Here is a 25255-nt window from a genome sequence, read left to right as displayed (position 1 = left end):
CCCCGGAAGTGACTCATCAGCCTGACATGCAATCAGTCAAGCGATGTTAACAGGACAAAACCAACAAGCAGGCGAACAAACAAACAAACAAACTGTAATAGCTTTTGATCAGAACGTACTCCAAATGGGTTAAAGTCAGATGTACTTTTAAACAGTTTTATTGACATACTGCATACGTGTACGGGATGAGGCATATAGCACAAGACCACATGTGGGAGTCAGAGCTTCCTTTGTATTACACGGTCTCAGGGATCAAACACAGGTAGTCAAGCACTTTTACATGCTAAGCCTTCTCACTGACCTTAATAAAGTGTGAGTCGTTTCTGTGACGATTTTTTGATCTATCATCTCTGTACGTTTGTATGTACACATGCACGTGTCTGTTATCTATACGTTATCTGTTGTTCACGTCTGTCTGTCTACCTACCTGCTGTGGTAGGTAAGCTAGACAAGTTCTGTACCATTGAGATATCTCCAGCAGGACAGACATTTTTATTAAGTAACTAGTGTATGCCTGAGACAGTGGATGAAAACTTCTCTGATCCTAAAATGTCTAGTAGGGGTGATGGTAGTAACCTTGCCTTTCCACTAATGAACATTGCTATTTAGTTAAGAAACCGTTGCTATGGCAACGATAATGACTAAGGAAAGGCTATGCTAAGTCTCCCCCGCCCCTTAGGTTTGTTCTTTGATTTTTGGTTTTGTTTTCTTGAGGAGCACAGGGGCACATAGACTGAACACTTGGAAATATAGGAAAGTATCACATATAGAGAATATTTCTTAAAGTGGCACAATATTTGCAAAGTTCCTGCGGTGGGCAAGATTCAGGCTCTTAGGACAAGAAGACAGTAGGAATTAAACTCGTCACGTAAATCCCATTGGGATAGTCTGCTTAGATTTCTCCGGTAGCCCCCTACTGTCCTGTGAATGAAACCTCACTGTCTTCTTACTCCTGGACCAGGCGGGATTTAGTGGTAGCTGGGCAGCATCGCCCTCCACTGCTCTCTTCGTCCCAGATCCCCATTGTAGACCCCGCCCTCAGGCGCGTCTCCACCCCCCGCTCCCGCCCAGAGGGCTCACTCTGTCTTACAATTGGATAGTTCGGTTAGATTCCAGTTCTGGTTGGTCAACAAAACCGCCAGTTAGGGGTGAAAGCCTTGATAACCCGTCCAGAGCTTCGAGGGGGGCGGGTTCGGGTGCGGTGCGGGCGCGGCCGGGGCTTCGCAGTCAGGTAAAGTCACCCACGCGGGTCCTAGAGGGGAAACTGAGGACACAAGTGTCCGGGAGGGGTGTGGTGCTTTTTAACACCCTCTACGGGTTCTATGCGTTGCAACGCCGTGGGCGCCGCGTCCTGTAATGGTGACCATTCTGGCACTGGGAGCCTCAGGTGGTTTAAAGCGGACCGGGGAGGGGGACCCTGGATTGAGCAGATTGCCACCACATGGCCATCCAGGACCTTACCGGAGGAGCTTCTGCTCACCGTAGTCTCCCAGATGCCTTATGGGACCCTTCCCCAGAGTTGGCTTGGAGACCTGGGAATAGGCTTCGTGCAGTGGGGTGGAGTGGGCGGATGGTACGGAAACGGTATTGGAGGGAGGGACGGATGCCCTCCCACCCCGGACCTACAGACAATAGTAGCGGATGGAACCGCCCTGCGGCTTTTCCTGTAGGAAACAGCCCTGTCTTTTCGAAGCTGACCTGGTTGTGTATTTTTGGGGAGGTGTGTGTGATGACTCAAGGACCTCCTGTCCTACCATCATATAACCCCACCCCCATCGTGTGTGTGAGAATCCCGTCCCAACATTAAGGGGGTCCCACCACCTAGAGCTTTATACCAGTAAGACATAACTTCTTCGGGACCCCGGGTGCGCACTGCATGCCCTGTGCCCTATCCTTCAAGTTTTCTGATCACAGCTCTGTGTCCCGAAATAGTTCCAGGGCCGGGTGTGGGGGCGTGTGGCTTCAGCTCTGACGGCCTAATGAGGGGTCTCAGGCAGGGGATCCGGATTTAGCTTTGACAGCCAGGCAGTGTGGGAGAGATGAGGGCAGCTACACGCCCCACTCCCGGGAGGCTTTGGCTTGTGCGGCAGTCTAGGTGTTGGCTTACCCCACCACACTCCTTACTCCCAAGGCAGGAACCGACGGCCGCGAGCTGGTCCAGGTTTCCTGCAGTTTCTCGGGGGAGAGAAAGTGAATCTTTTCCAAAAGCGCCTATGATCCTAGTTACCTGCGAGGTCCAGTTAGGACTGAAAGCAGAAGGCCTGCCCGAGAGCTAAGTGAGTTCAAGGCCTGCCTTAGGCTACAGAGTGAGGTCAACGCCTGTTTGAGCAACTTAGTAAAGGGGCTTAGGGGTCATAGAGTTGGACTGGCCAGTGAAGGTGCTTGATGCAATGACATCCTTAGTTGGATCCCTGGGATCTAGATGGTATAAGGAGAGAACTGACGTCACAGAGCTGCCCTCCGACCTCCACTCTCACCCCATGGCATCCTTGCACCCACCAGCCTCCTATATAAAATAAGTAAAAGGAAAAAAAAATTAAAAAGGGGGTTAGTGATGTAGCTCAAAACTTACCCAGCATGTGTTAGTGGGGCTGAGGACAAATGAAAAAGAAAAAAGACATTCATTTGGGTGTGGTGGTACATGCCTGAAATCCCAGTATGTGGGAGGCTGAGGTAGGGAAGTCTGAAATTGGAATAAATAATAAATAAATACAGGCCTTCAGGTGTGGTGGTGGCGCATGCCTGAAATCCCAGCATTTCAGAAGCAGAGGCAGGGGAAGGAATCTCTGTTAGAGGTCACCCTGATTTGCATAGCGAATTCCAGTCCAGCTAGCTCTGCATAGTGAGATCCTATCACAAATACATAAGGAAACAAAAGGCAAAGGGCAGCACTCTGGAGGGAGAGACCGAACAAGGCTGGGAGTTCAAGGCCAGCTTGCTCTAGATATATAGGTAGACTTTGTCTCTAACACAGACAGAACAGAACAAAAAGAAGCTGACCAGTATGTGAAAGGGAAAAAAACCGAGGTGGCAGTAGCTCAGTAATTACGGTATTTGCTTAGCGTGAAGCTCCATCTCCAGTGTTGCACTACCCGGTGTGCTAACGCGCTCTGGTCTTCTGGGCACTCAGGAGGTAGGAGAGTTGAGTTCACTGTCAACTACGAAAGGAGCTGGAGTGCAACCTGAGCTTCCGGAGACCCTGTCTCAACCAGCCTGAGCTTCCGGAGACCCTGTCTCAATCAGCCTGAGCTTCCGGAGACCCTGTCTCAAAACACCGAGTGGGCTGGGAGGATGGCTCAGTGGTGAAGACTGAGCACTGCCCTTGTCATTTGTTCCCAGCAGCTGCCTTGGTCAGCTCACATCTGACTCCAGCTCCAGGGGATCTGTAGCTTTTGGCATCCAAAATACCCACACAGAGACACACATTTAAAAAAGGCTCAAAAACACCCAAATTAAAAGCAAACAGTAACCTTAACGTTACTTATCACTCTAATAATCTCCACCCCATGTCTCAGTTCAGTCTTTGGGCCCGGATGTTCCAGAAATGACCTGGGGCTGCTTTCTCTGTCCTGATGCTTTGGCGTTGGATATGAGCAGGTTACGGGAGGAGGGGCCAGACTGCACAGAATCACAGTCCAGCTGTGCGGAAGACAGTTTCAGACTACTGAGCCCTGGTTCAGGCTTTTTCCAAAGCCCGGTTCTTCCCTGGCAGTTTCCTGAAAACAAGCCCTGAGAGGCACTGGCTGTCCTCCATGGTGACCTGCTGTCCTGCCCCTTGTAGCCGGTGTGAGAGAACAGGAAGCAGCTGCTTGGGGTGGGGAGGAAGACTTCAGAGCCTTAGGTTGGACAGGAGGAGGGTTGGAGGAGGGGCCTTAGAGAGTAGAAGGGGATTCTCCCAGCAGGCGAGGGGGTGATGTGTTTGTCATGGTGATGGACGCTAACTAGCTAGTAATGTCTGACACTCAGATGGCCATAGAGAATGCGAGAAGCTTGAGAGAGTGGCTGGGTTTTTAGTGGTTTGAAGCAGAGGGTTGGTTAGCAAGAAGATGGGTTGGGTCTGCTTGGTGTAAAAGTACACAGGCAAGGGGGCTTGGCTGGGCTACAAACAAGGGGTTCCCCAGGTGGAAAGAACTTAACCTGAAAGGTTTTTCACATAGGCAATGGACTTAATTGCTCTGTAAATTGTCAACAATATGGTGTAGAATTCTATGGGGGATACTCGGGGAGAGTCTATGGTAGATAATCAATTTGGGACATTTCTGCTCCCTGAAGACTCATGGGGGTCTCCAAAATCCCAGTCTCATCATCCCCCTTTGGTCCATGTTTTTGCATGTATATGGGGGTGCTAGGCATTGAGGATTGAGTGCAGATCCTTATGTGTCTGAAACTACATCCCTGTCCCTAGCCTACACTGCTTTTATTTTTTGAGACAGGGTCTCTCTAGGTACCTCTGGTTATCCTAGAACTCACAGATATCCTCTGGCTTCTGCTGGGATTAAAGTTCTGGACTTAATGCTTGATCTTAACTATCCTATTGCATGTGATTTTGTTCCTTCTCACTCTACTTGCTCTTCCTCTTTCTGAAATAGTTTTTCAGAACACAACTTGGCCTTGCTTGTAGCCCAGATTAATCTGTCTTTCCACCTTAGTCTCCTGAGTGCTTACAGTGTGCACCACCACACCTGGCTTTCTTTCTTTTTTAATTCCTCCCTTCCTTAAAAACGTTATTTTATACATGAGTACACTTATGTATGCATTCCACGTGTGTGACTGGTGCCTGAGGAGGACAGAAGAGGGCACTGGATCTACTGGAACTGAGGGCATTGGATCTACTGGAACTGGAGTTATAGGAAGTTGTGAGCCACCATGTGAGTGCTGGCAACCGAACTTGGGTCCTCTGGAAGAGCAGCAATCCCTCAACTCTTCAGTCCCTTCTTTCCTTCAAAAAAAAATTTTTTTTAAATTATATGTGTATTATATGTATCTGAGTGTATGTATGTGGACCATGAGCTTACAAGTATCCTCGGCTGGAAGACTGTTGGATCCCCTGGAAATGGCATTACAGGTGGTTGTGAGCTGTCCAGTGTGGGTGCTGGGAACTGAACTCGGGTCCTTTGCAAGTAGCAAGTGCTCTCAACTGCTGAGCCATCTCTCCAAGCTAGTTTTCTGAGACAGGGTCCTCTGTATCCCAGCTTATGTGGCTGAGGATGATCTTGAACTCCCGGTCCTCCTGCTTCTGCCTCTTCAGTGTTGGAGTGATAGGCATGAATCACTAGGGCTTCATGCGTTCTACCAAGTGAAGTCCATCTCCAGCCTGGGACTTGTTTACTTTTTTGGTGCTGTTCCAGATCAAATTCATGTCGCTGTGTGTGGAGTCATCCTCATCGAACACCTGCCTCCTTTGGTGCTTGTGTTTCCATTATGAAGCCCCTGGACTAGAGACACTCCAAAGAGACAGATATTCAACCATTGCATCACTGAGCCTTATATAGAATTATACTTTACATCCATCCATCCTACAGGGCTTGACAAGTAACCTTGGCTAAAATTCTCATATAAAATTAAATCTTCTTACCATCATCTCTCTTAAGAAAAACGGGGGTTGAACCTGGAGAATGCTAGGTGAGCATTTGACCATTGAACTATATCCTCAGCTCTGTTTTCACTTTTTGAGACAGGATCTGTCTAAGTTGCCTAGGCTTATCTTGTACTTTTTTTTTTTTTTAAAGAATTATGTATTTTATTTATATGAACACACTGTTGCTGTCTTCAGACACACCAGAAGAGGGCATCAGATCTCATTACAGATGGTTGTGAGCCACCATGTGGTTGCTGGAAATTGAATTCAGGACCTCTGGAAGAGCAGCCAGTGTTCTAACCACTGAGCCATCTCTCTGACAGCCCCCCCCCCCCCCCACATTGTTTTGTTTTTGGAGGCAGTGTCTTGCTATGTAGTTCTGAATGTCCTGGAACTCACTGTGTAGAGCAGACTGGCCTCACACACAGAGTTCCACCTTCTCAGTGCTGGCACTAAAGGAGTGCAGTAATTGTGCCCGGCTCTCAGCTGTGATGCTCTAGTCTGTAGTACTTCCCGCTTTGTCACCTTTCTCTGCTCGGTGTGTTTCTTCCTCCTCCCCAGCTTTGCAACTTGGGTGTTCATACTTCATAAACTTCAAATGTCAGCTAAATATGGTGGCACATGCTTGTCATCCCCGAACTTGGGAGGCTCAGGCAGGATTATGGTTTGGAGGCCACTATTAGCCACACAACAATATTTTGTCTAAAAAGCAAAAATGGTAGAGCCTTTAAGACCCTTCTGTTGCAGAGCAGTTCCAAGGTTCCTAAAGGGAGGAGGAGAGCCTAGGGGGTGGGGTGGGTGAGGTGGAAAAATGCTCTTGGGTCTGTTTGCTCCAAGTTTCAGTGGTGGTATAGCTGATAGCAGGTTCAACCAAGGGGCAGGACTGGATTTACACCCTTACTTTTCTGGGGGACATTTTTCAGGCTGTCCGGTGGCTACTCCAGGAAGCATGGCCAAGTTTGTCCTGAATTGGAACCTTCCTGGTGAGTGTACACAATGAGGTAAATGTGTCTACACAGACCCACCGTGGGTGCTTGTACACATGGACATAGCTCAGCAATTCCCTTTTACTTTTATTAATGTAGTAGCCACATGGCCTTTTCAAAAGCATTACTAGCCAACATAATGGTTCTGCCTAAAGCCCACTCAGGACAGCCCCCATAAACAATGCCCCAGCTCCCCATGGTTGCCTAGCAGACCCCCACAGTGTGCCTTCTGCCTGTCCTTTAGTTCTTCACCCCTCCCTCTGTTCACCATTCTGGAGACATCCGACTTCCATTCATCATTCTTCAGTACTCTCCCGCTACTGTCTTCCACGGGCCGGTTTTCTCCTTGGAGCCTTCTGCCCTTGCAGCTGCTTCCGCCTTGTTATGAAGGGCTCAATCTTTTAAGTTCCTGCTACAGGAAATTTTTTTCTGACGTGAGAGCCAAAGTTGGTTCCTGCACTGGTTTTATAATTCACCATGCATTAGTGCCTTGAAAATCCTTTGGAATGATTGCATCTATTTATGGCTAACAAGGGGCCCGGATATTGTCTTCCTTATTATAGTACCCCAAGTTTATAAGTATTTGTCACATAGTAGGTGCTTAAACATGGTTGCACGTCCATCGTGTGCATGTATGCCTGCAAGCCTCAGGTGTGGGTTTGAGCTCTGGCAGAGGTACAGGTGCACTGCAGGGGCAAGGGAGTAAGAAAGACATTTGTTCACTTTCTCTGAGAGCTTCTTGGTTTGACCACTCTTCCTCTACACGCCCCTGTTATGCCACAGACCTGGGCGGCCCTTCCTTGTACCCAGGCCCCACCGGGAGTGCCCGCAGCCCTAGCTCTCCCTACTCTGTGGAGACGCCCTATGGCTTCCACCTGGACCTGGACTTCCTCAAGTATGTGGAGGAAATCGAGCGTGGCCCTGCCTCTCGCCGAGCTCCAGGACCCCCGCCCGCACGCCGCCCGCGCGCGTCCCGAACGGGCCTCGCGGGAGCGCGGAGCCCAGGAGCATGGACCTCCAGCGAATCCCTGGCCAGTGACGACGGCGGAGCCTCCGGTGCACTCTCTCCTGGGTCGTTCCCGGGGCTCTCGCTACCGCCGCTGTCGCCCCGCTCCTTCTCACGAAATCCGCGGGTCGAGCACACGCTCTTGGAGACGAGCCGACGGCTGGAGCAGGCGCAGGCTCGAGAGCGCGCGCTCAGCCCGGCCCGCGCGGTCACGCGCAGTCCGCGCGGGTCGGGCCGCAGCAGCCCCGCCCCCAACCCCGCCCTTGCCTCGCCGGGCCCCGCCCAGCTGCAGCTGGTGAGGGAGCAGATGGCCGCGGCGCTGCGGCGCCTGCGCGAGCTCGAGGACCAGGCGCGCGCTCTGCCCGAGCTGCAGGAGCAGGTGCGCGCGCTTCGCGCCGAGAAGGCGCGGCTACTGGCCGGGCGCGTGCAGCCAGATCAAGAAGTAGAGGTCGAGGTGCGCCCAGACAAGCTCTCCCAGCTTCGGCGCCTCACCGAGCGCCTGGCCACCTCGGATCGCGGAGTCCGCTCCAGGGTTAGCCCCCGGGCTGACGATCCTGACGGGTTGGCTGCCAGGCGCTGCGAAGGAGCGCTGCAGGTGCTCGACCCGGCGTCTAGGACACCCGATGGGGAACCCCGGACTCGGGAGGCGGGCACCGAAGTCGTGCCTGAGACCAGAGAAGTGGATGCTCAGGCAGTACCCGAGACAAGGGAGGCTGGAGTGGAGGTGGTCCCTGAGACCGTTGAGGTGGACACGTGGGTGACCGAGGCGCTGCTTGGGTTGCCCGAGGCTGCAGAGCGTGAGCTGGAACTGCTCCGCTCCAGCTTGGAGCATCAGCGAGGGGTGAGCGAACATTTGCGGGGCCGACTGAGGGAACTAGAGGAGGCCTACGAGGCTACAGTGACCAGGCCCAAGTCTCTCGAGGTTGCTACCCAGACTACCTTGGGTTGCACTGAGAAGACCACACAGACAGAGATCCTAGTGGAGAGCCAGCCTAGACCCACGGCTGGAGACCAGATAGCCCCTGCTGGTGAGTCATCTCCACTACTAGTTGAACCTCGGCCTGCCAGGTCCCTGAAGTCAAGCTCAGTGCCCTCATGTGATTCCCTACCAGGCATCCTCAAATCCATCATGAAGAAGAAAGATGGTACTCCAGGTGCACAATCCAGTCAGGGACCCAAGAGCCTGCAGTTCGTTGGGGTCCTCAACGGAGAGTGAGCACTTTCTCCCCTTTCTTTCCATAGCAGCCACAGGGACACGGGCCTGTTAATCTCAGCTCAGCCCCTCTGCTCATAAAGTGGCTTTGGTAGTCCTCAGTTTCCTCATCTTTAAAATGCCACTCTCACATCAACAGTTGAACGAGCCCACAGGGCCTCCCATCCTGTCCTTAGGTATGAGAGCTCCTCCAGTGAGGATGCCAGCAACAGTGATGGTGAAGATGGTGTTGCTGAACTCCCCAGGAGTAGCTCTTCTGGGTCAGGAGATGATAGCAGTGGGGGATCTGACGCTGGAACTCCTGGCCCCCACAATGACCAAGAAGCGGGGGACTGCGAGCTTGAGACACACCCAGAGCCGAAGGCAGGGAGAGAAGGGAGGTGAGCTTTCTCTGAAGGTTTGGAGTGTGGATACCCTCTTTCCTCCTGGTCATCGGTGAGCAGGATTCTGAGTCTAGACTGGCCTCCCTGGCAGGTGTGAACTGAACCCACGTTTGAGGGAGGCTTGCATTGCTCTGAACCAGCAGCTGATCCGGCCACGTGGAGTCACCAGCAGAGATGGTGTGAGTGTGGGCCCGACTTCTACTCCCTGACACTGTAGGGTTTCCCTCTCACTAGAAAGACTTTCCTTGATTCAACCTCACTAAAGAGATACCCCACCCCAAGGAGAGCTGTGATCTTTTCTTGGACTGCCCAACCACTGCTTCAAGTAAACAGTCCCAGAGCCATTCACGATGCTTCAAGAGCAAGTGGTACTCACCCCTTTCCCCCATTATGTAAAGTCTTATTTTCCTGAGTATAGGAAACTCACTGACTGTACTTCCTTTTCAAAGAGGTCCCAGCTCTCCACCTGGTTTCTTGACATCCTTAGAAAACATTGGGCTCCCTTGCTTACTAGGGTCACCATGGGGGTCTTACACACACACACTCCACACCCCCTTTTCTACAGCCCCTCCCACCTTTTCTCAGCATTGATGCATTCTTTGTCCTGGTCCTGCCAGAATGCAGCACGCCTTGTGGCCCAGGAGTGGTTTCGAGTGTCCAGCCAAAAACGCTCTCAGGCTGAGCCTGTGGCTGGAGTGCTTCGAGGGGTGAAAAGCCTGGGGCCTGAGCTGCTGGCTCATGTGGTGAACCTGGCTGATGGCAACGGAAACACAGCTTTGCATTACAGCGTGTCTCATGGGAATCTGGCCATTTCCAGCCTGCTACTGGATACAGGTCAGAGTTGTGGAGAAGAGGGCTAAGGCGGGTGAAGGCTGGGGTCTCAGGGGCACAGATGAGTGGCAGAGGGATCCATTAAGCTTCCTTCAAGTTATTCTTGAAGGTAGATCACTGTTCACTTGGCCAGAAGTCAGCATTGGGTGTTTTCTTCTATGACTCCCTACTTTCTGAACCTGGAGCTGTTTGGCCAGCAAGTCCCACCTGTTTCCAGACTTACAGACATAGGCTATGGTGCTCAACTTTTATGTGGGTGCTGGGGATCCGAGTCTGGTCCTTAGGCCTGTGTGCACCCAGACATAAGGCCTTGATATCTAGCCCTTTCCTGGCCTTAAATTTGCGACACTGTTGCTTCTGCTTTCCAAATACTGAAATTACAGGGGTGTAAAGGCCTTTTACTATTACTATATCTTCAGCAGTTCTGAGTTAGATACCCAGCCCACACAATAACACCCAGCGTTGAGACTTCAATTTAGCACCCCTCTCCCTGGGAATATATTTTTTAATTTCTAGGCCTTGACATTTTTTTTTTCCTCTGACACAGGGTCTATGTAGCTCTAGTTAGCTTGGAACTCACAAAAGATATCCACCTGTCTCTGCTGGGATTAAAGGCATAGATCTATGCCTTACTGTTTCCTGAGCTTTTGGGTACCACTCTTCTGAGGTGTGTGTGCTGCTCACTGGTTAGGGTTCTATCGTCCAGCTGGAGTACTGTTCACCTGCCTCCTCTTATTCCTCCACTGAGGCAAATACACTCATGTGGCTATTCATAACTATCAGATCTAGTGTGTACTAGCATGGTCCTAGAGTGACCACTCATAATTGCTTTGCTTATGAAACCACAGGGGGTACCAACCACTATCTTGTTACTAACCTTATTCTTCTTTGTTGGGACCTTCAATCCTCTAGTTGCTCAGTTGCCAGCCCCATTTCACTTTCATATCAGCATGGCACACTCTTTTTTGGAGTTTCACAGCCTCACTGGCTGCTCTGGAATGTGCTCTGCAGACTAGGCTAGATTTGGACTTAAGATGCTTGCTTGCTTCTTCCTCCTAAATGCTGGGATTCAAGATGTGTGCCATCATCACCTGGCCAAGTTAAAAAAATGTAAATTTTACTTATTTTTTGAGACAAGCCTCACTGTGTAGGCCTGGAACTATATAGCTTAAGACTGGCTTTGAACTTGTGGCCAAGCTTCTATCCTTTAAGTGCTGGGATTCCACCTGGCAATTTCTCCAGTGATTAAGTCTGTGTTCTTGTTAAAGCATGAGTGGACTGGAGAAGAGATAATTAACAATGAGGGACAGACACGGAAAAGAACACTTGCATTCAAGAGCACACGTAAGCCAGTGGTGTATTTCTGGGGCTATGCGTGGTAGAGGCTGCAGGATCTTACTGGCAGCCAACCTAGCTTATAGTTAAGGAACACTCAGGTCTCTAATCTCTGTATTTACAGATCTTACACACACACCCCACGTATGCACAGGGATGCAGGTCAGCTGGTAGACTTCTTGCCCAGCAGTCTTAGTGCTGGAAGCAGTACTACAAGTTCATGGCCTGTCCTTGCGGTCAGCCTGGAATAAGTGATGCTTATCCTCCATCTGTGATGTGGGAGACCCCACACTGCCATTCCTAATCAGTACTTGAGCCATGAAGTGACTGACCTCTTATCTTCCCAGGGGTCTGTGATGTCAATCATCAGAACAGAGCTGGCTACTCTGCACTCATGCTGACCGCACTCACTTCTGTAGGACAGCAGGAAGATATGGCCGTGGTCAAGAGACTTTTCAGCATGGGTGATGTTAATGCCAAGGCTAGCCAGGTGCATTGACCCTCCCAGTCCTGACGGGTGGGTAAGGTGGCGTCACTTTCAAAACACTTCAGATTTCTTTTCCTCATTTCCCAGACTGGACAAACAGCACTCATGCTGGCCATCAGTCATGGTCACCAGGACATGGTAGCTGCCTTGCTGGAATGTGGGGCTGATGTCAATATACAGGATGCCGACGGGGCCACAGCACTCATGTGTGCCAGCGAGTATGGACACCTTGATACAGTTCAGTTGCTGTTGGCCCAGCCAGGCTGTGACCTAACCATCTTAGACAATGTGAGTCACTAGCAAGCACCTGGAGTAATGGCAGTATGAGCCCCTGTAGCCCAGGGACCGAATGCCCTATTATTTCTCAGGAGGGCACAAGTGCCCTGGCCATTGCACTGGAGGCTGAACAGGATGAGGTGGCTGCACTGCTCCACGCCCACCTGACATCAGACCACTCTCAGGTAAGACCAAAGATGGAGAAACTGCCAGAGGGCAGCGAGGAGGGACAGTGCTGGGTCTCCTGCATCACTGAAGGTTGGTAAGCATCACTTATCCCAATGATTTGAATGCTTAACTAGCAAAATATAACATAATATAATGTATATACATATATATAATGTAAATACAACCTTCATGTTAGGAAACAAATCAAGCCAGCATAAACTGGCTTGGTGAAAGTTTGCCTCATCAGTCAAGTATGCTTGGGAAAGCACACCTAGTGTGCAGGACACTGGACATCATATGCTTACCAAAAAGCACCCCACCCCTGGAGTCTGAAACTAATTTTTTACCTATAGGAAAAACCTTCTTTGTTCTAGGAACAGTCACCTCCAGGCTCTCCCACAGCTACACTGCAAAGGGATGCTGGACCTAAGTGAACTGCTACCACCTGGAGTGTAGGAGACACTTCCCCTCTAGCAGTCTGAACTTCTGAATCACAGCAGGGCACCTTGTAAAGATGCTCCCTTTACCCATTCACTTTATAAAACATCCTTCCTAATAAAAGTATTTCTACTAAGTTTGCATTTTTGTGTGGATGGAAGCAGCAGGGACACATATCCTATCTCCAACACACCTACTGAAGTGCATGGTCACTGGAGCCTTTAAAAAGCTGATACATTGCTAGAAAGACCAATTTCTAGACAAGAATTAATACAAATGCTTTATTCAACAGTTGCAGGTCATGGGCTGGGTAGTGGATGTCCAAGGCCCTGTAAACAGACCCAAGCATTAGATAGAATGAGTGCCTTTCCCCACTTCCCAGCAACTGGTCCCTCCCAAAGGCTGCCATTTACCCACCAGCAGCAAGGTCAGCGCAACCTCCGAGCTTCTCTTTCTGACTCCAATAGGGTGAGCACATCACCCTCTCGAACGGGGCCTTTGACATTTCGAATGATAGAGCGGCTGGTGTCATCCATAAATTCCACTCGCACCTATAAGCCCATTACAAATATTTAATGCTCCTACTTACTACAGAACACATAAGAGCCCGGGACAAGGACTGGTCACATGGCTCAGCAGTTATAAGCATTTCTCACTCTTACACAGGCTTCATTTCCCAGCACCCACACAGCTGTCTAACGACCCCACAATTCCAGTTTAGGGGACCTGACTGCCCCATCCTATCTTTGGACACTATCCAGCAGTACAGACATACAAAGTGTAAGGACTTATTCCAAAGCCAATGAAAACAAGCTGCATATTCACATCGCTGAAGGTATCGAGGTCTGGGAGAATTCGAGTAAAGGAACAACAACAAAAAGGTGTCTCTTGCGTGACTCCAACCTAGGTTATTTCAGGCCGACCCTGAGCTAGGGATCCTGTCTTAGTCTCCTTAAGTAGCTGTGATGGGAGACCTGGGTATAAACCAGGGAAATGGTCAGGACATCTTTAACCCAGACTTGTCTCTGCTTCCTGGAGTAATTGATAAATGTGAGGCATGCCCTACTATTCTTGATTTATGTGGTGTAGTGGACCGAGGCCTTAAATGCTAGTCAAACACACTACCAACTGTGCACCAGCTTCTTTAGGGACTGAATTTTACTCATTCTATAGCCTAAGCCTGCCCGGAAATTCCCTAAACGTCTGAAGTAACTAGCTTCAGTGTGAGCACAGTACTGAGTTTTTAGGTTCTTTGTATGGTAAACCAAGTCCACTACTGACACACAGTTCCAGCCAACTCCACCTTTTTAAGACCAAAGCTTCCAAAGACAGTCTCTAGGGTATCCAGGTTTGTTACTAAGTCATATCCTCCCTAAACCTAGCAGTTAGGATTAAACGTCACCAAATCCAGTTCTAAGCCCGGTCATTAGGACCGGCTCCGACCCCAGGAAGTGGTCGGAATGTTCCCATCCGCTCACCTGCGTGCACTGTCCCTGCGAACCGGTCCTGCCCAGCACTTTGGTTACCTGCAGGAAAGAAGGGACAAGTTAGACCCGGTCGGTCCGGCTTTCTTCTCTCTTTATTTAGGTTTCTAAACATCCGCAGTCACCTCACCCTAGCCAGCTTGATGGGCTGCACGCGACTCGTGTCCATGATGGCGGCGATCTGGCGGAGAGGAGTCACGTGGGCAGGGGATGGCTTTTATAGTCGGCTCCGACCATGCCTCACTTCCGCTCTCGCGAGACTGCACTCATTACCCAGGAACCCTCGGGGCAGAGTCGTCACCGGCGTCCTTCGGAGCGGGGGAAAAATATGGCGTCAGCTACTCGCGTTATCCAGAAGCTGCGGAACTGGGCATCTGGGGTGCGTGTACTGATTCGATCTGGGCCGAGAAGGATTTGGGTTCTGTATGCCCTCGAATCCTATCCCCTTTAATATCTCTTTAGTTCAGCAGGGAGTCTAGGATCCCTGAAATTGTGACTCCAGTAGTCAGATTCAAGGTCCTAAATGTCTTTGGCCGGGTTCCTGGGATTCCGTTGGCTTTAGATTGCTTGGTTTTAGCTTCCTCAGTCTTCTCCTTTCTTATCCGTCTCCCCTCGCCTCGTTTGTCTCCCACGTTTCGCCCAGACCTGGTGTTTCTTCGTCCCTCTATCAGCTTTCAATCTTATGCCCCTATTTTTGGAAGGTTGAGAACCAATTTAAAAAAAAAAAAAAGATTTTGGAAGAAAACAAAGAGGTCAGGGAAGCTAGATTTCTGCAGCTTAAGTTAGGGTCCTAGAAATGAGGTGTAGGTAGCACTGGAGTTACAAGCAACTGTTTGGGTGGGTGGATCTTCAGAGAAAGTGAGAATTTCCATAATGTTAGGGTAAGCATATGTAGTATATTGACCCATATCCAAAGAAGATAAAAAATGGGGGGCTTTCTAGGTTAGATCTTGGAAAACTTAGCAGTAAAGTTCTGTAAACCATGCCCGCGCCTTTCTTCACACACAGGACTTGTATCCTTATTCTGACTGGCTACTTATGTTCGATAACCCTATCCTGGGGTTCCCTACAGTCTGACTTCTCCTCTTCTCCACAGCAAAACCTGCAGGCGAAGCTGCAGCTGCGTTACCAGGAGATCGCCAAGCGGTGAGCAGGCCCTGCTTGCTGCCCTCATCTTGTAATTCTTCCACCAAACCCAAACCCAAGCCTGGTCATAGTGGTACAACCCTTAATCCCAGCACTCAGGAGACAGGCAGGCTGATTTCTGTGAGTTCAAGGCCTACTTACTTGATCTACATGGTGAAAAACAAACATGAAAAAGTGACCCTAAATCAGTTGTTCTCTTGAACTTTCCTGGGAGAATTGAGTATAGATCTTTCCTGTCAGGCTGTGGAAACAGAAATTTACTTTTAACTTCATTGGGCTGTCTTGGAATAGTTAGGAGATAGATTGCATTATTTGTCGGTATCTTGGGTACATTTGCAGTTTTTATTGTAACCACACATGAAATGTTATATTCTCAAGCTACTGATCAGGGAAATGAACTACATTCCACAGCCCCTGGCTTACATTCTTATCCCCACCTTTTTTAAAAAAAATGATTTTTAGATTTATTTATGTTTATATGTGTAAGTGCTTTGCCTGCATGAATTTATGTGTATGTGCCTGACGCCTGTGAGTTCAAGAGACAACATGAGATCCCCTGGAACTGGAGTTACAGATCATTGTGAGCCACTATGTGGGAATCAGATTCTGATTCTTTGCAAGAGTAACGAGTGCAGGAGTAACCCAGTAAGCCATCTATCTCAACGACCCCATCATTGTCTTTATTTCTTCTGTGGGTGCTGTCAGGAAAGAATAAATGCAGCATGCATTAAAAACATTTAGTTATCTAAGGCAGGTCTTACTGATCTCCTGCCCTCCACATGCTGAGTTGGCTGGGCATGTATTACTAAGCCTGTTCAGAGGCAACATCTTACATTTACTGGGAATAAAGGCCAAGCCAGCTTCTTCAGGATAAAGGCGCCCTCTAGTGATTCATTTGGGTCTTGGCATTGGACAGATGAAGATATATGTGAAAATATCACATACGTTCTTAAGCCAAATTCTAAATTTTACATATTGTTTGTCATTTACAACTTTATAGCTTTTTTCTTTTTAATATTATTGGATTGTTTGTGTGTGTGTGTGTGTGTGTGTGTGTGTGTGTGTGTGTGTGTTTATGTATAGGTCAGAGGAAAACTTGTGGTAATGGTTCTTTTTTTCCCACCATTTGGGTCCTGGAGATTGAATTTAGGCTTGGTGGCAGTCACCTTTATCTGCTGAGCCATCTTGCTGGCCATCACATTTTTTCTTTTAATTTTTATTTTGTTTTGTGTGTGGGTGTTTTATGTGCATGTATGGCTCTGCAGTCCATGCACACAATATCCAGGAGGCCGGAAGGCGTTGGACCCCCTAGAACTGAAGTTATGAATGGTTGTGAGCCACCATATAGGTCCTGGAAGTGAACTTGGGTCTTTGCAGGAAGTGCTACCTACTATGCCACCTCTCAGTCTTTTCCTCAGAAGACGGGTTGCCCTGAAGTTCATGAGTCCTAGGACTGTAATGATGTACCCAGCATCCATCCAGCCATAGTTCTCCTTTTATCTCTTTAATTTTGAGAGGTTTTTGTTTTCTGTTTTGTGATATTTATTTTTTAAGGGTGGTTTCTCTGTGTAGCCCTTGGTATTCTGAAATTTGCTTTGTAGACAAGGATAGTCTTGCACTCAGAGATCTGCCTTCCTCTGCTTTTTGAGTACTGGGATTAAAAGGCATGTACTCCATTTTTTTTAGGTTTTTTTGAGACAGGGTTTCTTTATGTAGTCCTGGCTGCTGTGGGATTCAATTTGTAGACCAGGCTGGCCTAGAACTCAGAGATCCTCCTGTTGTTGCCTGCCTGTCCTTCTTGAGTGTTGAGATTAAAGGCGTTCTCTGCCACCGCCTGGCAATCTTAGGACATTTTAAGCTAGGCATAGTGGTACAGGCCTCTAAATCCTAGGGCTGGGATGCAGAGGGAGGTGAACTCTGAATTTGAGGCCAGCATCCTGTTCTATATAGAATTCTAGGACAGCCAAGAGATCTTATCTCAAAAACCAAACAAATAAAACCCAAACAGCCCCTCTCCCAAATTATTAAACTATGTAAGTTATATAAATTATTTATTCATATGCATGTGTATCTGAAGATGTGCCCATTTGCCTACAGAAGCCAGGAAAAGGCATTGGATCTCATGGGACTGGAGTTACAGGCACTTGTGTGATTCTCTGCTTGTTATGTGTGCACTGGGATCTAAGCTCTGTTCCTTATGTTTCTATAGCAATTCCTCTTAATGGCGGAAGTGTAGCCTTTGTTTCTTGTACTTTGGAGACAGTTTCATGTAGTCCATGCTGACTTTGAACTTACGTTGCTAAGGATGACCTTAAACTGATTCTCTTGCTGCCACTTTCTGTGCACTGGTGTTTTGCCTGCATGTCTGTCTGTGTGAAGATCTCAGATACCCTGGAGCTGGAGTGGCAGACAGTTGTGACGTGCCATGTGGGTGCTGGGAATAGAACTCCTGTCCTTTGGAAGAGTAGCCAACGCTAACTGCTGAGCAATTTCTGCAGCCCTGCTATATTTTTTATTTAAAACTAAAATGGATTTTAAATCTTTAAGGAGAATTTAAAATGTTCAGGTAAAAATGATGGCCAAATTTGAGATGTGGCCAAATAAAAAAAACAAAAACCAACTGTTTATGATCATCCACCTTTGTCCCTAGGGATTTTCCTTTTTTGTTTGTAGTTCAGTGTTTACTTTCAAGGCTTTAGGTTTCTTGGTAAGTTTAGGATTAACCCAAGGCCAAACTGAGCTTTGTTCCACATAACCCCTCCACTTCCCTCTACAGGGGATTTGGCAGCAGACTTCACAGTGGCAGGAAGGGCAGAAACTTGGACAAGTTCCCAGGGCAAGGTGTTCTTTGAGTAGTAAGCCTTTATCTCAGCAGGGTGATTCAAAGGGTTCCTGAGATAACTCAGACATTCCATAACTAGTCTTTGGTGGTGAGGGGTGGGAGGTGGGGAAAGGCACTTCAGTTGGGTAATCTGGGGCTGGGCCCCAGTGTTAACGACTACAATTGTTGGTTGAGGGTGGTCACAGCTTGGCACTCTGACCTGATTTTCATGAGTGCATTTAGGTAGAAGGAAGGCAGCTGCTTAGCTTACTTTTGTGTTGGGGACGGGACCGTGTCTGGGTTTCTTCCTTGTGTTGGGAACTTCCATCAGGGTCCTCCATAGCTTATGGTTGAGACTTACGAGGGGCTGGGGTGGAGCGTATTCTGCAACCTGGCTTGAAGATGTTTTTATTACTGATGATTGTCTGCTGCCTGGCTTCTGGTCCCAGAGCCAAGTATATAATGTGATAATGTAGCAAGGCATGACTCTGGCCTGCAGCCTTCATGAGCTGTGGCAGTGAGAGGGGCTGTCATTTTCTTTCAGTGCCAGTGTTTATTTTTCCCCCTCAGGACTCAGCCACCTCCTAAGCTCCCCGTGGGCCCCAGTCACAAGCTGTCCAACAATTACTACTGTACTCGTGATGGCCGCCGGGAAATGGTGCCTCCCTCGATCATCATGTCCTCACAGAAGGCCCTGGTGTCGGGCAAGACAGCTGAGAGGTAAGGACCCTCGATGTTCCCTGCCCAGAACTCTGCAACATTCCCCACTGCTACTGGCTTTTTCTTCCCTAGCAAGTAGAAACATGCTTTCTACAATCCTATTTCATCAGCTGGGTATAGTGGGATAGGCTTGTGATCCCTGGAGGAAGTTGAGGCTGAGAAAATAAAAAAGTTCAAGCCAGGGCTGAGAATATAACTTACTTAGTAAGATACATGCCTTCTAAGTATTGGGACTTGATTTTGATTCCCAGAATCCATGTTAAAAAATGCCAGGGGCCTGGTAGTGTTGGGGAGGTGAAAACAGGCTGAGGTAGGAAGTTTGTAGGTTCCAGGCCAGCCTGTGTGATATAGTTAGGGGTAGTCTCAAAACAAGTTGGGGAGGGTAAGATGGCTTAGTGGGTAAAGCACTTGCTAAACTAGATGGCCTGAGAGTAAGCTTATGAATCCATGTGGGAGAAGCAGAGATTCAGTGCCTGCAAGTTGACTTCTGACATGACATGGTGTGCCTTCAGCTCCAGTAAACTAATCCAGAGATGGTGATGATGATAAAGAAATGCCAGAGGAACCCAAGAGAAAACCTACTTGGTCCATGTCCTCAGGTGCCTTTTCTTAATTGGGTATGACAGTAGTATTCCATGAGGTTCATAGGAGGCCACAGTCTGGAATGAGTTTCTCTACTAGATCTAGCAGACCAAGAGAGAGTAAACATTTACATAGAAGTCTGAACCACCAAGTGAAGCTTAGTTGTGTATCTCATATTCTAAGAAACCTGGTGAAAGATCACAGTCAGTTTCCTGGCAGACCAGTTTTCGGCTGGCATGATAAAAAGTTCCTTCTGCTTTAGCCTTTGTAAGGAAAGTAACTATGAACTGACCAGTCTCTTTGTTAGGCTTCTGCTTCCTTCAGTCCTTTCCCGTCTATAAAACCAATCTCCCCTGCTCTACTTAACAGAGCTCTCATTCTGGTTTATAGAATGAGGTTCGAGGGCTGGTGATATGTAGCATTTAAGAGCACTTGTTGATTTTGCAGAGGACATGGGTAGGGTTCCCAGCACCTACATGACAGTTCTTAACTTTCCTTAACTCCAGTTCCAGAGAATCTGATGCTCTGTTCTGGCTCTATAGGTACCAAACATGCAAATGGTACATACACATATACATGTAGGCAAATTACCCATTTACATAGACATACCTGTACACATAGACTTACCAAACACATAGACATACCCGTACACTTAACAGAGAGGGAGGGAGAGGGAGAGGGGGGAGATTGACGTTCCAGCGCAAGGGATAGCTACAAGTTGGAGGCCAGCTTGGTCTATATGTGTACACACACACACAGCCTTGGCTGTCCTAGAACTCGCCCTGTGGACTATGTACTCACACACACATAGACCACCTCCCCACCCTCTTGACACTCTTACTTGTTTAAAACAGGGTTTCCCTGTGTAACTTTCTGTTAGTCCTGGAACTCATTCTGTAGATCAGGCTGGGGTCAAACTCACAGAGATCTACCTGAGTGCCTCTGCTCCTACCTTTTGAATGCTGGGATTAAAGGTGTTCATCACCATATGAGGCTTATGCTACTATTATTTTTCTAAAGATGCTGATGGGGGCTGGAGTGGTTAAAATCACTAACTTCTAGGGTCCTTAGTTCAATTCCCAACAGCAACATGTTGGCTCACAACCATCTGTAATGGGATCCGATGCCCTCTTCTGGTGTGTCTGAAGACAGCTACAGTGCACTCACATACATAAAATAAATAAATCTTTAAAAACAAGCTGCTGAGGTGCTGGCTCAGCTGCTGAGTTCTTTGCTTAAAGTCTGTAACTCCAGCTGTGCACACTTGCAATCTCGGCTTTGTGGTGGCGGGGTCGGTGGATCCCTGGACCCGATGGCCATCCAAACTAGATTTCCAGACCTAACAGACTCTGCATGCGCAAACACACAGACACATGGACATGAACACAGCCACATACCTGCACACAGAAACATGTACACAGAATGACCAATTCTGGACTCCCAAGGAGAAGCCAGCTAAAGGTAGAGTAAGTACATTGTCCTGTTGTCTTTGAATGAGCTGATGAGCAGAGCACATGTACTTGATTCCTGAGAATTCCTGAGAAACAGAATTGATGCCCAGAGACGCTAACAGCCTAGGCCACACAGCTAGTTCACTGGGAAGTTTTTGGGTACTCCTCAGCCTTTTTCATTTAAGATTTATTCCCCCTGGTTGTGGTGGCACAGTCTTTTAATCCCAGTACTTGGAAGGCAGAAGCAGGCAGATCTTTTGAGTATCAGAACCGGCAGGTCTACACAGAAAAACCTTGTCTAGAAAAACAAACAAAAAATTTACTTATATTTTACAAATGTGGATGTTTTGCCTGCAAGTAAGTCTTTGTACCACATGCATGCCTGGCACCTGCAAAGGCCAAAAGAGGTCTTCTGGTCGTCTGAAACTGGAATGGAGTAAGATAGCTATGTGTGTGTGAGTTGCCATGTGAGTGCTGAACACATAACCTGTGTCTTCTGGAAGGGCAGCCGCACTGAGCCATCTCCCCAGTCTCAAAACTTTTATTATTTTTAATTATGTGTCTGTAGGTCTTTGCATGTGCCCTTGGAGGCTAGAGGTATTAGATCCTCCTGGAGTTACAGATTCTTGAAGCCACCACCTGGTGTGTGTGTGTGTGTGTGTGTGTGTGTGTGTGTATGAGGAGGGGAGGAGAGAGGAGACAGTGATGGAGAGGAACAGTGGGTGCATGTGTGGTCAGAGGAAAAGTTTTGGGCATTGGTTAGGTAGGTTTTGTTTGCTTCTCCTCTTGTGCTGAGTACTGAAAAGGTACGTGGCCCATGAGTTGCCTGCCTCTCAGCTGCTTTTGGGATTACAGACGCACACTGCCGTGTATAGCTTTGAGTTTGTTGGGCTGGCACAGCAAGTGCTTACCGCTAAACCACCTCCTAGCCGTCTGCTTATTTATTGTTAATTTTGGGGGGGGCCGCATTGCATGTAGCCATGCTTGGCTTCCTATTTACTGTGTAGCTGAGAACTAGAACTCATAATCCCTCTGCCTGCCTTCAGCTCCCGAGTGTGTGATACTGGAGGTTGAACCCAGGGCTTTTGACACGGTACTGAGTTCTGTCTCTGGCTTCACTGTTTTTGTTTTTTTTTTTAAGGTAGGGTCTTTGGTATCCCAGGCTGGCCTTGAGCAGTTCTCATGCCTTTGCACTCAAGCACATGTGTGCCAGTGTGCTGCAGTTTTGGCTTTGAGACAAGATTCTCACTGTGTTGCCCCACATAGCCTGGAATTTGTTAATGTCGACCGTGCTGGCCTTGAACTCACAGAGACCTGTTAGCCTCTTTGGAGCACTAGGATTAAAGGTGTGTGCCTGGTTGCTCTGCTGCTTTGGCCTTCTTAAGCCTCAGTTTCTTTTATCTGCAAAACAGTGATGTTAGACTTGCATTGTGGCTCCTGGAGGTGGTGAGGCCAGCACCCATTAGAAGATAAGATAGAACATGCTGATTGTCCCTGTCACCTTTTGCTTTTCTGGAATCCAGCATCAGAGTGCAAAGTATGCCAAGCTACCTGACCCTTCTGGCTCCATGCTGTGGCCCGGGGGATGTTTTTACTTTCTAGGGAGGCAGCTTTTTATGTTTCAGGGCATGGTGGGAGCCCTGGCTCTCCCCTTCCTTTGGGGACTCTTCCACAGGGACATGTTCTTACCTCCTTTCCACTCTGACTCACTGTGTTTCTAAACCTCTGTGGCTCTTTGTTGCAGTCATGACAGTTGGGGGCCAGATGGTGCTTGTTTGAACTTGCTGATTTTTTTTTTTTTTTTTTTTGAGCCTATATTTGTTTGTTTGGTTTTTTCTTCTGATGAGTGTCCCATATGACTTTAGAACTTACTGTGTAGATGAGGCTGACCTTCAAATTTACTTCTGCTGGGATTAAAGGCATTTACATTAATCAGGGTTTTCTGGAGGAACAGAATTATAGAATTAATTTTTCTATGTGTAGGAAGGGGATTTACTAATGGCTTGCAGGCTGTGGTCTACCTAATCCAACAGTGGCTGCCTATGAATGGGAGGACTAAGAATCCAGTGTTGAGTGCACGGGGTGGGATGTCTCAGCTGGTCTTCCACATGGCCAGCATTCTGAGGAGCTAGTGCCAGTTCAGAAGTAGACTGAGATGAGAGAACAAGCAGAGATAACTTCCTTCCATGTCTACATAGGCTGCCAGTAGAAGGCGTGGTTCAAATTAAAGGTGGATCGTTCCCATTTGTAAGTATCTGGATTAAAGGTTTATCTTCCCATCTCAAAGATTCAGGTTAGAAATAGGCCTTCCTGCTTCAGATGATTTAAATAAGAAAAATCCTGGGCAAGAGATGGCTTAATGGTAAGGAGCATTGGCTGTACTTCCAGAGGACCCAGGCTTAATTCCCAGCAACCACGTGGCAGCTCACAACTGCCTGTACTTCCAGTTTCCGGTGATTTGACATCCTCACACAGACACACATGCAGACAAAACACTAATAACATAAAGATAAAAAATAAGTCTTAAAAAAAAAGAATTCCTCACAAGTGTGCCCAGCCATTATGGTTTTTATTAATTCCAGATGCTGGGGTAAAAACCAAAAATAGCCATCACAGTATGCCTACCCTTGCTTTATCTTTTTAAGAGCTAGATAGTAATGACACCCACTACTGTTTTACCTTGGCTGTCCTGGAACACTTGGACGCAGGATCTAGTTGCTTGCTTTACACTGTTTTAAGGAGTTGGAATTTTAGGTGCATGCCACTTAAGCACACATACCCTACTTCCGCTGCCCTCTACCCCATCCCCCACCCCTAGTATTTTTAGATAAGGTTTCTCTATGTAGCTTGGTCTGGCCATAAACTCAAAATCTTTCATTAGCCTTCCAAGTGCTGGGATCGTCTGTTTACTTTCTATACTGTTCCAGCTCAAGATCTAGCCTTATGTCACTAGTACTGATAGCCATGGGGTGCTTGTGTGGCACCCAACTACCTGAGGAAGAACAACGGACACCCATTAACCAGTGAATGAACAGGAGATCAGGTCTTTATTGTAGATTTGAGGGAGAATTTAGCCAGAGGCATCTGGACAGGTCCAGACAGAAAGGATAAACTGGGCCATGAGAGGAAAAGGTAGAGAGTGAGAGAGGAAGAGGAAAGAGGGGGACAAGGGTGGGGAGCAGGAGAGGGAGAAGGATGTGTGGCTGAGATGACTGGGTTGTATATACATAGGAAGAGAAGCTAGAAGGGAAGTGGAGCGTCTCCATAGCCAGAAAACTTGGCATTTGATCTAGGGTGGGCACGGCTACTTTTACAAACTAGGGAATTTGGATTAGAAAGGTCAAGTTATTGAGGCAGTCAAGGTCCTTTCCCACTAATACAGAGACCCACAGCCAGACAGTGTAGAGAGAGAACATAGAGTATCAGGCATAGAGTTTGAATTGGGAGGATCTGAGAGGAAAAATTAAAAATTAATGTAAAAGTTAAAAATAAACACAACAAAAAAGGACCCCTTTCCCACTGTTCTTTGGAGGCCTGGCTCTAACTGGAGTTTGTCTTTTTTTCTTGTAGTTCGGCTATGGCAGCCACTGAGAAGAAGGCAGTGACACCTGCTCCGCCCATGAAGAGGTGGGAGCTGTCCCAGGACCAGCCATACCTGTGACCTGCCCTAGGCTACCTTGCTGAGTCTCCAGGGCCACATGACTGCATTTCCTCCTTGGATTCCTGTGGGGAGAGTGTGACCTAATTTATAACAAATACATAGAGCGCCACATTATTTCCAGTCTCTTAGTGTTTATTGATTGGATGTGATCTGTTGCTGTATGTTGGCGTGTGAACACACGCCTGCAGCATGTGTGGACGTGAGAGGACAACTTTGGTGAGTTGGTTGTCTCCTTCCTGTTGCAGTAAATATTAAAAGATAATAATTTACCAGCCCTGAGGTTTCACTCCTCAGGCCCGACCCTGATACGGAGCCGTGCACACCTCTGGTGCCTGGTCTGAGCCGCCACCATGGCCCAACTTGTCTGCGCAACTCCCTTCCCTGGGCGGTTTACTGTTCTTTGCCTCTGTCCTGGTGTGTTTCTGTACCCCAAAATCCTACAAACACAACTCTACAGCCCAATAGCTTTTCATACAGGTTTATATATTTAACTCTCAATCCACAAACCCTCTACACAACAAGATTGCATCATATAGACAAAGATACAAACTGCCCTTCTATATGAGATATTAGACCTGTAAAATCCATAATGTTCATAGCTTTTTAACACCAATCAATACCACCTGGGTCCAGCTGGTCCTTGGGAAGCTCCATGTTACCACACCCTCCTCTAACCTCCTCTGACCTCT

General features: G+C 48.0%; 3 protein-coding genes across 4 annotated transcripts; 2 read left to right on the top strand and 1 right to left on the bottom strand.

Moving 5' to 3' along the window:
* The first annotated feature begins 1177 nt into the window (after positions 1-1177).
* KANK3 (KN motif and ankyrin repeat domains 3) lies at positions 1178-12781 on the top strand. Of its 2 annotated transcripts, XM_080935725.1 has the most exons (10): positions 1178-1231; positions 6502-6561; positions 7348-8598; positions 8683-8782; positions 8960-9163; positions 9258-9345; positions 9784-10000; positions 11680-11822; positions 11907-12107; positions 12188-12781. In XM_080935725.1, the coding sequence occupies exons 2-10, from the start codon at positions 6528-6530 to the stop codon at positions 12359-12361; spliced, it is 2412 nt and encodes an 803-aa protein (XP_080791851.1). In that variant the 5' UTR covers positions 1178-1231; positions 6502-6527; the 3' UTR covers positions 12362-12781. The 2 variants fall into 2 exon arrangements, with proteins under 2 accessions (XP_080791851.1, XP_080791852.1); XM_080935726.1 differs by having other exon boundaries at positions 7348-8782.
* A 186-nt stretch (positions 12782-12967) lies between these two features.
* RPS28 (ribosomal protein S28) lies at positions 12968-14379 on the bottom strand. The gene is made up of 4 exons (XM_080935728.1): positions 14316-14379; positions 14180-14227; positions 13119-13252; positions 12968-13030 (listed from the first exon to the last, which is right to left on the bottom strand). The coding sequence occupies exons 1-3, from the start codon at positions 14352-14354 to the stop codon at positions 13130-13132; spliced, it is 210 nt and encodes a 69-aa protein (XP_080791854.1). The 5' UTR covers positions 14355-14379; the 3' UTR covers positions 12968-13030; positions 13119-13129.
* Positions 14380-14473: 94 nt separating this feature from the next.
* Positions 14474-24680, top strand: NDUFA7 (NADH:ubiquinone oxidoreductase subunit A7). Its single transcript, XM_080935727.1, has 4 exons — positions 14474-14564; positions 15282-15331; positions 18723-18872; positions 24476-24680. Exons 1-4 carry the CDS (start codon positions 14514-14516, stop codon positions 24564-24566), a joined length of 342 nt encoding a protein of 113 aa, XP_080791853.1. The 5' UTR covers positions 14474-14513; the 3' UTR covers positions 24567-24680.
* The last annotated feature ends 575 nt before the right edge of the window (positions 24681-25255 follow it).

Source organism: Micromys minutus (assembly GCF_963924665.1).
Source record: "Micromys minutus genome assembly, chromosome: 22".
Taxonomy (NCBI): Eukaryota; Metazoa; Chordata; class Mammalia; order Rodentia; family Muridae; genus Micromys; species Micromys minutus.
Note: the sequence above shows the minus strand (reverse complement) of the source record. Positions and strands in the feature narration are given on the sequence as shown.

Excerpts from the sequence above, each read along its gene's own strand:
- KANK3 (XM_080935726.1), top strand. The coding sequence starts at position 6,528 with ATGGCCAAGTTTGTCCTGAATTGGAACCTTCCTG. Across the intron at positions 8,783-8,959 it reads GTTGGGGTCCTCAACGGAGA|GTATGAGAGCTCCTCCAGTG; the intron begins GTGAGCACTTTC and ends TCCTGTCCTTAG. Across the intron at positions 11,823-11,906 it reads TTAATGCCAAGGCTAGCCAG|ACTGGACAAACAGCACTCAT; the intron begins GTGCATTGACCC and ends CTCATTTCCCAG.
- RPS28 (XM_080935728.1), bottom strand. The coding sequence starts at position 14,354 with ATGGACACGAGTCGCGTGCAGCCCATCAAGCTGGCTAGG. Across the intron at positions 14,228-14,315 it reads AGCCCATCAAGCTGGCTAGG|GTAACCAAAGTGCTGGGCAG; the intron begins GTGAGGTGACTG and ends TCTTTCCTGCAG. Across the intron at positions 13,253-14,179 it reads CGCAGGGACAGTGCACGCAG|GTGCGAGTGGAATTTATGGA; the intron begins GTGAGCGGATGG and ends ATGGGCTTATAG.
- NDUFA7 (XM_080935727.1), top strand. The coding sequence starts at position 14,514 with ATGGCGTCAGCTACTCGCGTTATCCAGAAGCTGCGGAACTGGGCATCT. Across the intron at positions 14,565-15,281 it reads TGCGGAACTGGGCATCTGGG|CAAAACCTGCAGGCGAAGCT; the intron begins GTGCGTGTACTG and ends TCTTCTCCACAG. Across the intron at positions 18,873-24,475 it reads TCGGGCAAGACAGCTGAGAG|TTCGGCTATGGCAGCCACTG; the intron begins GTAAGGACCCTC and ends TTTTTCTTGTAG.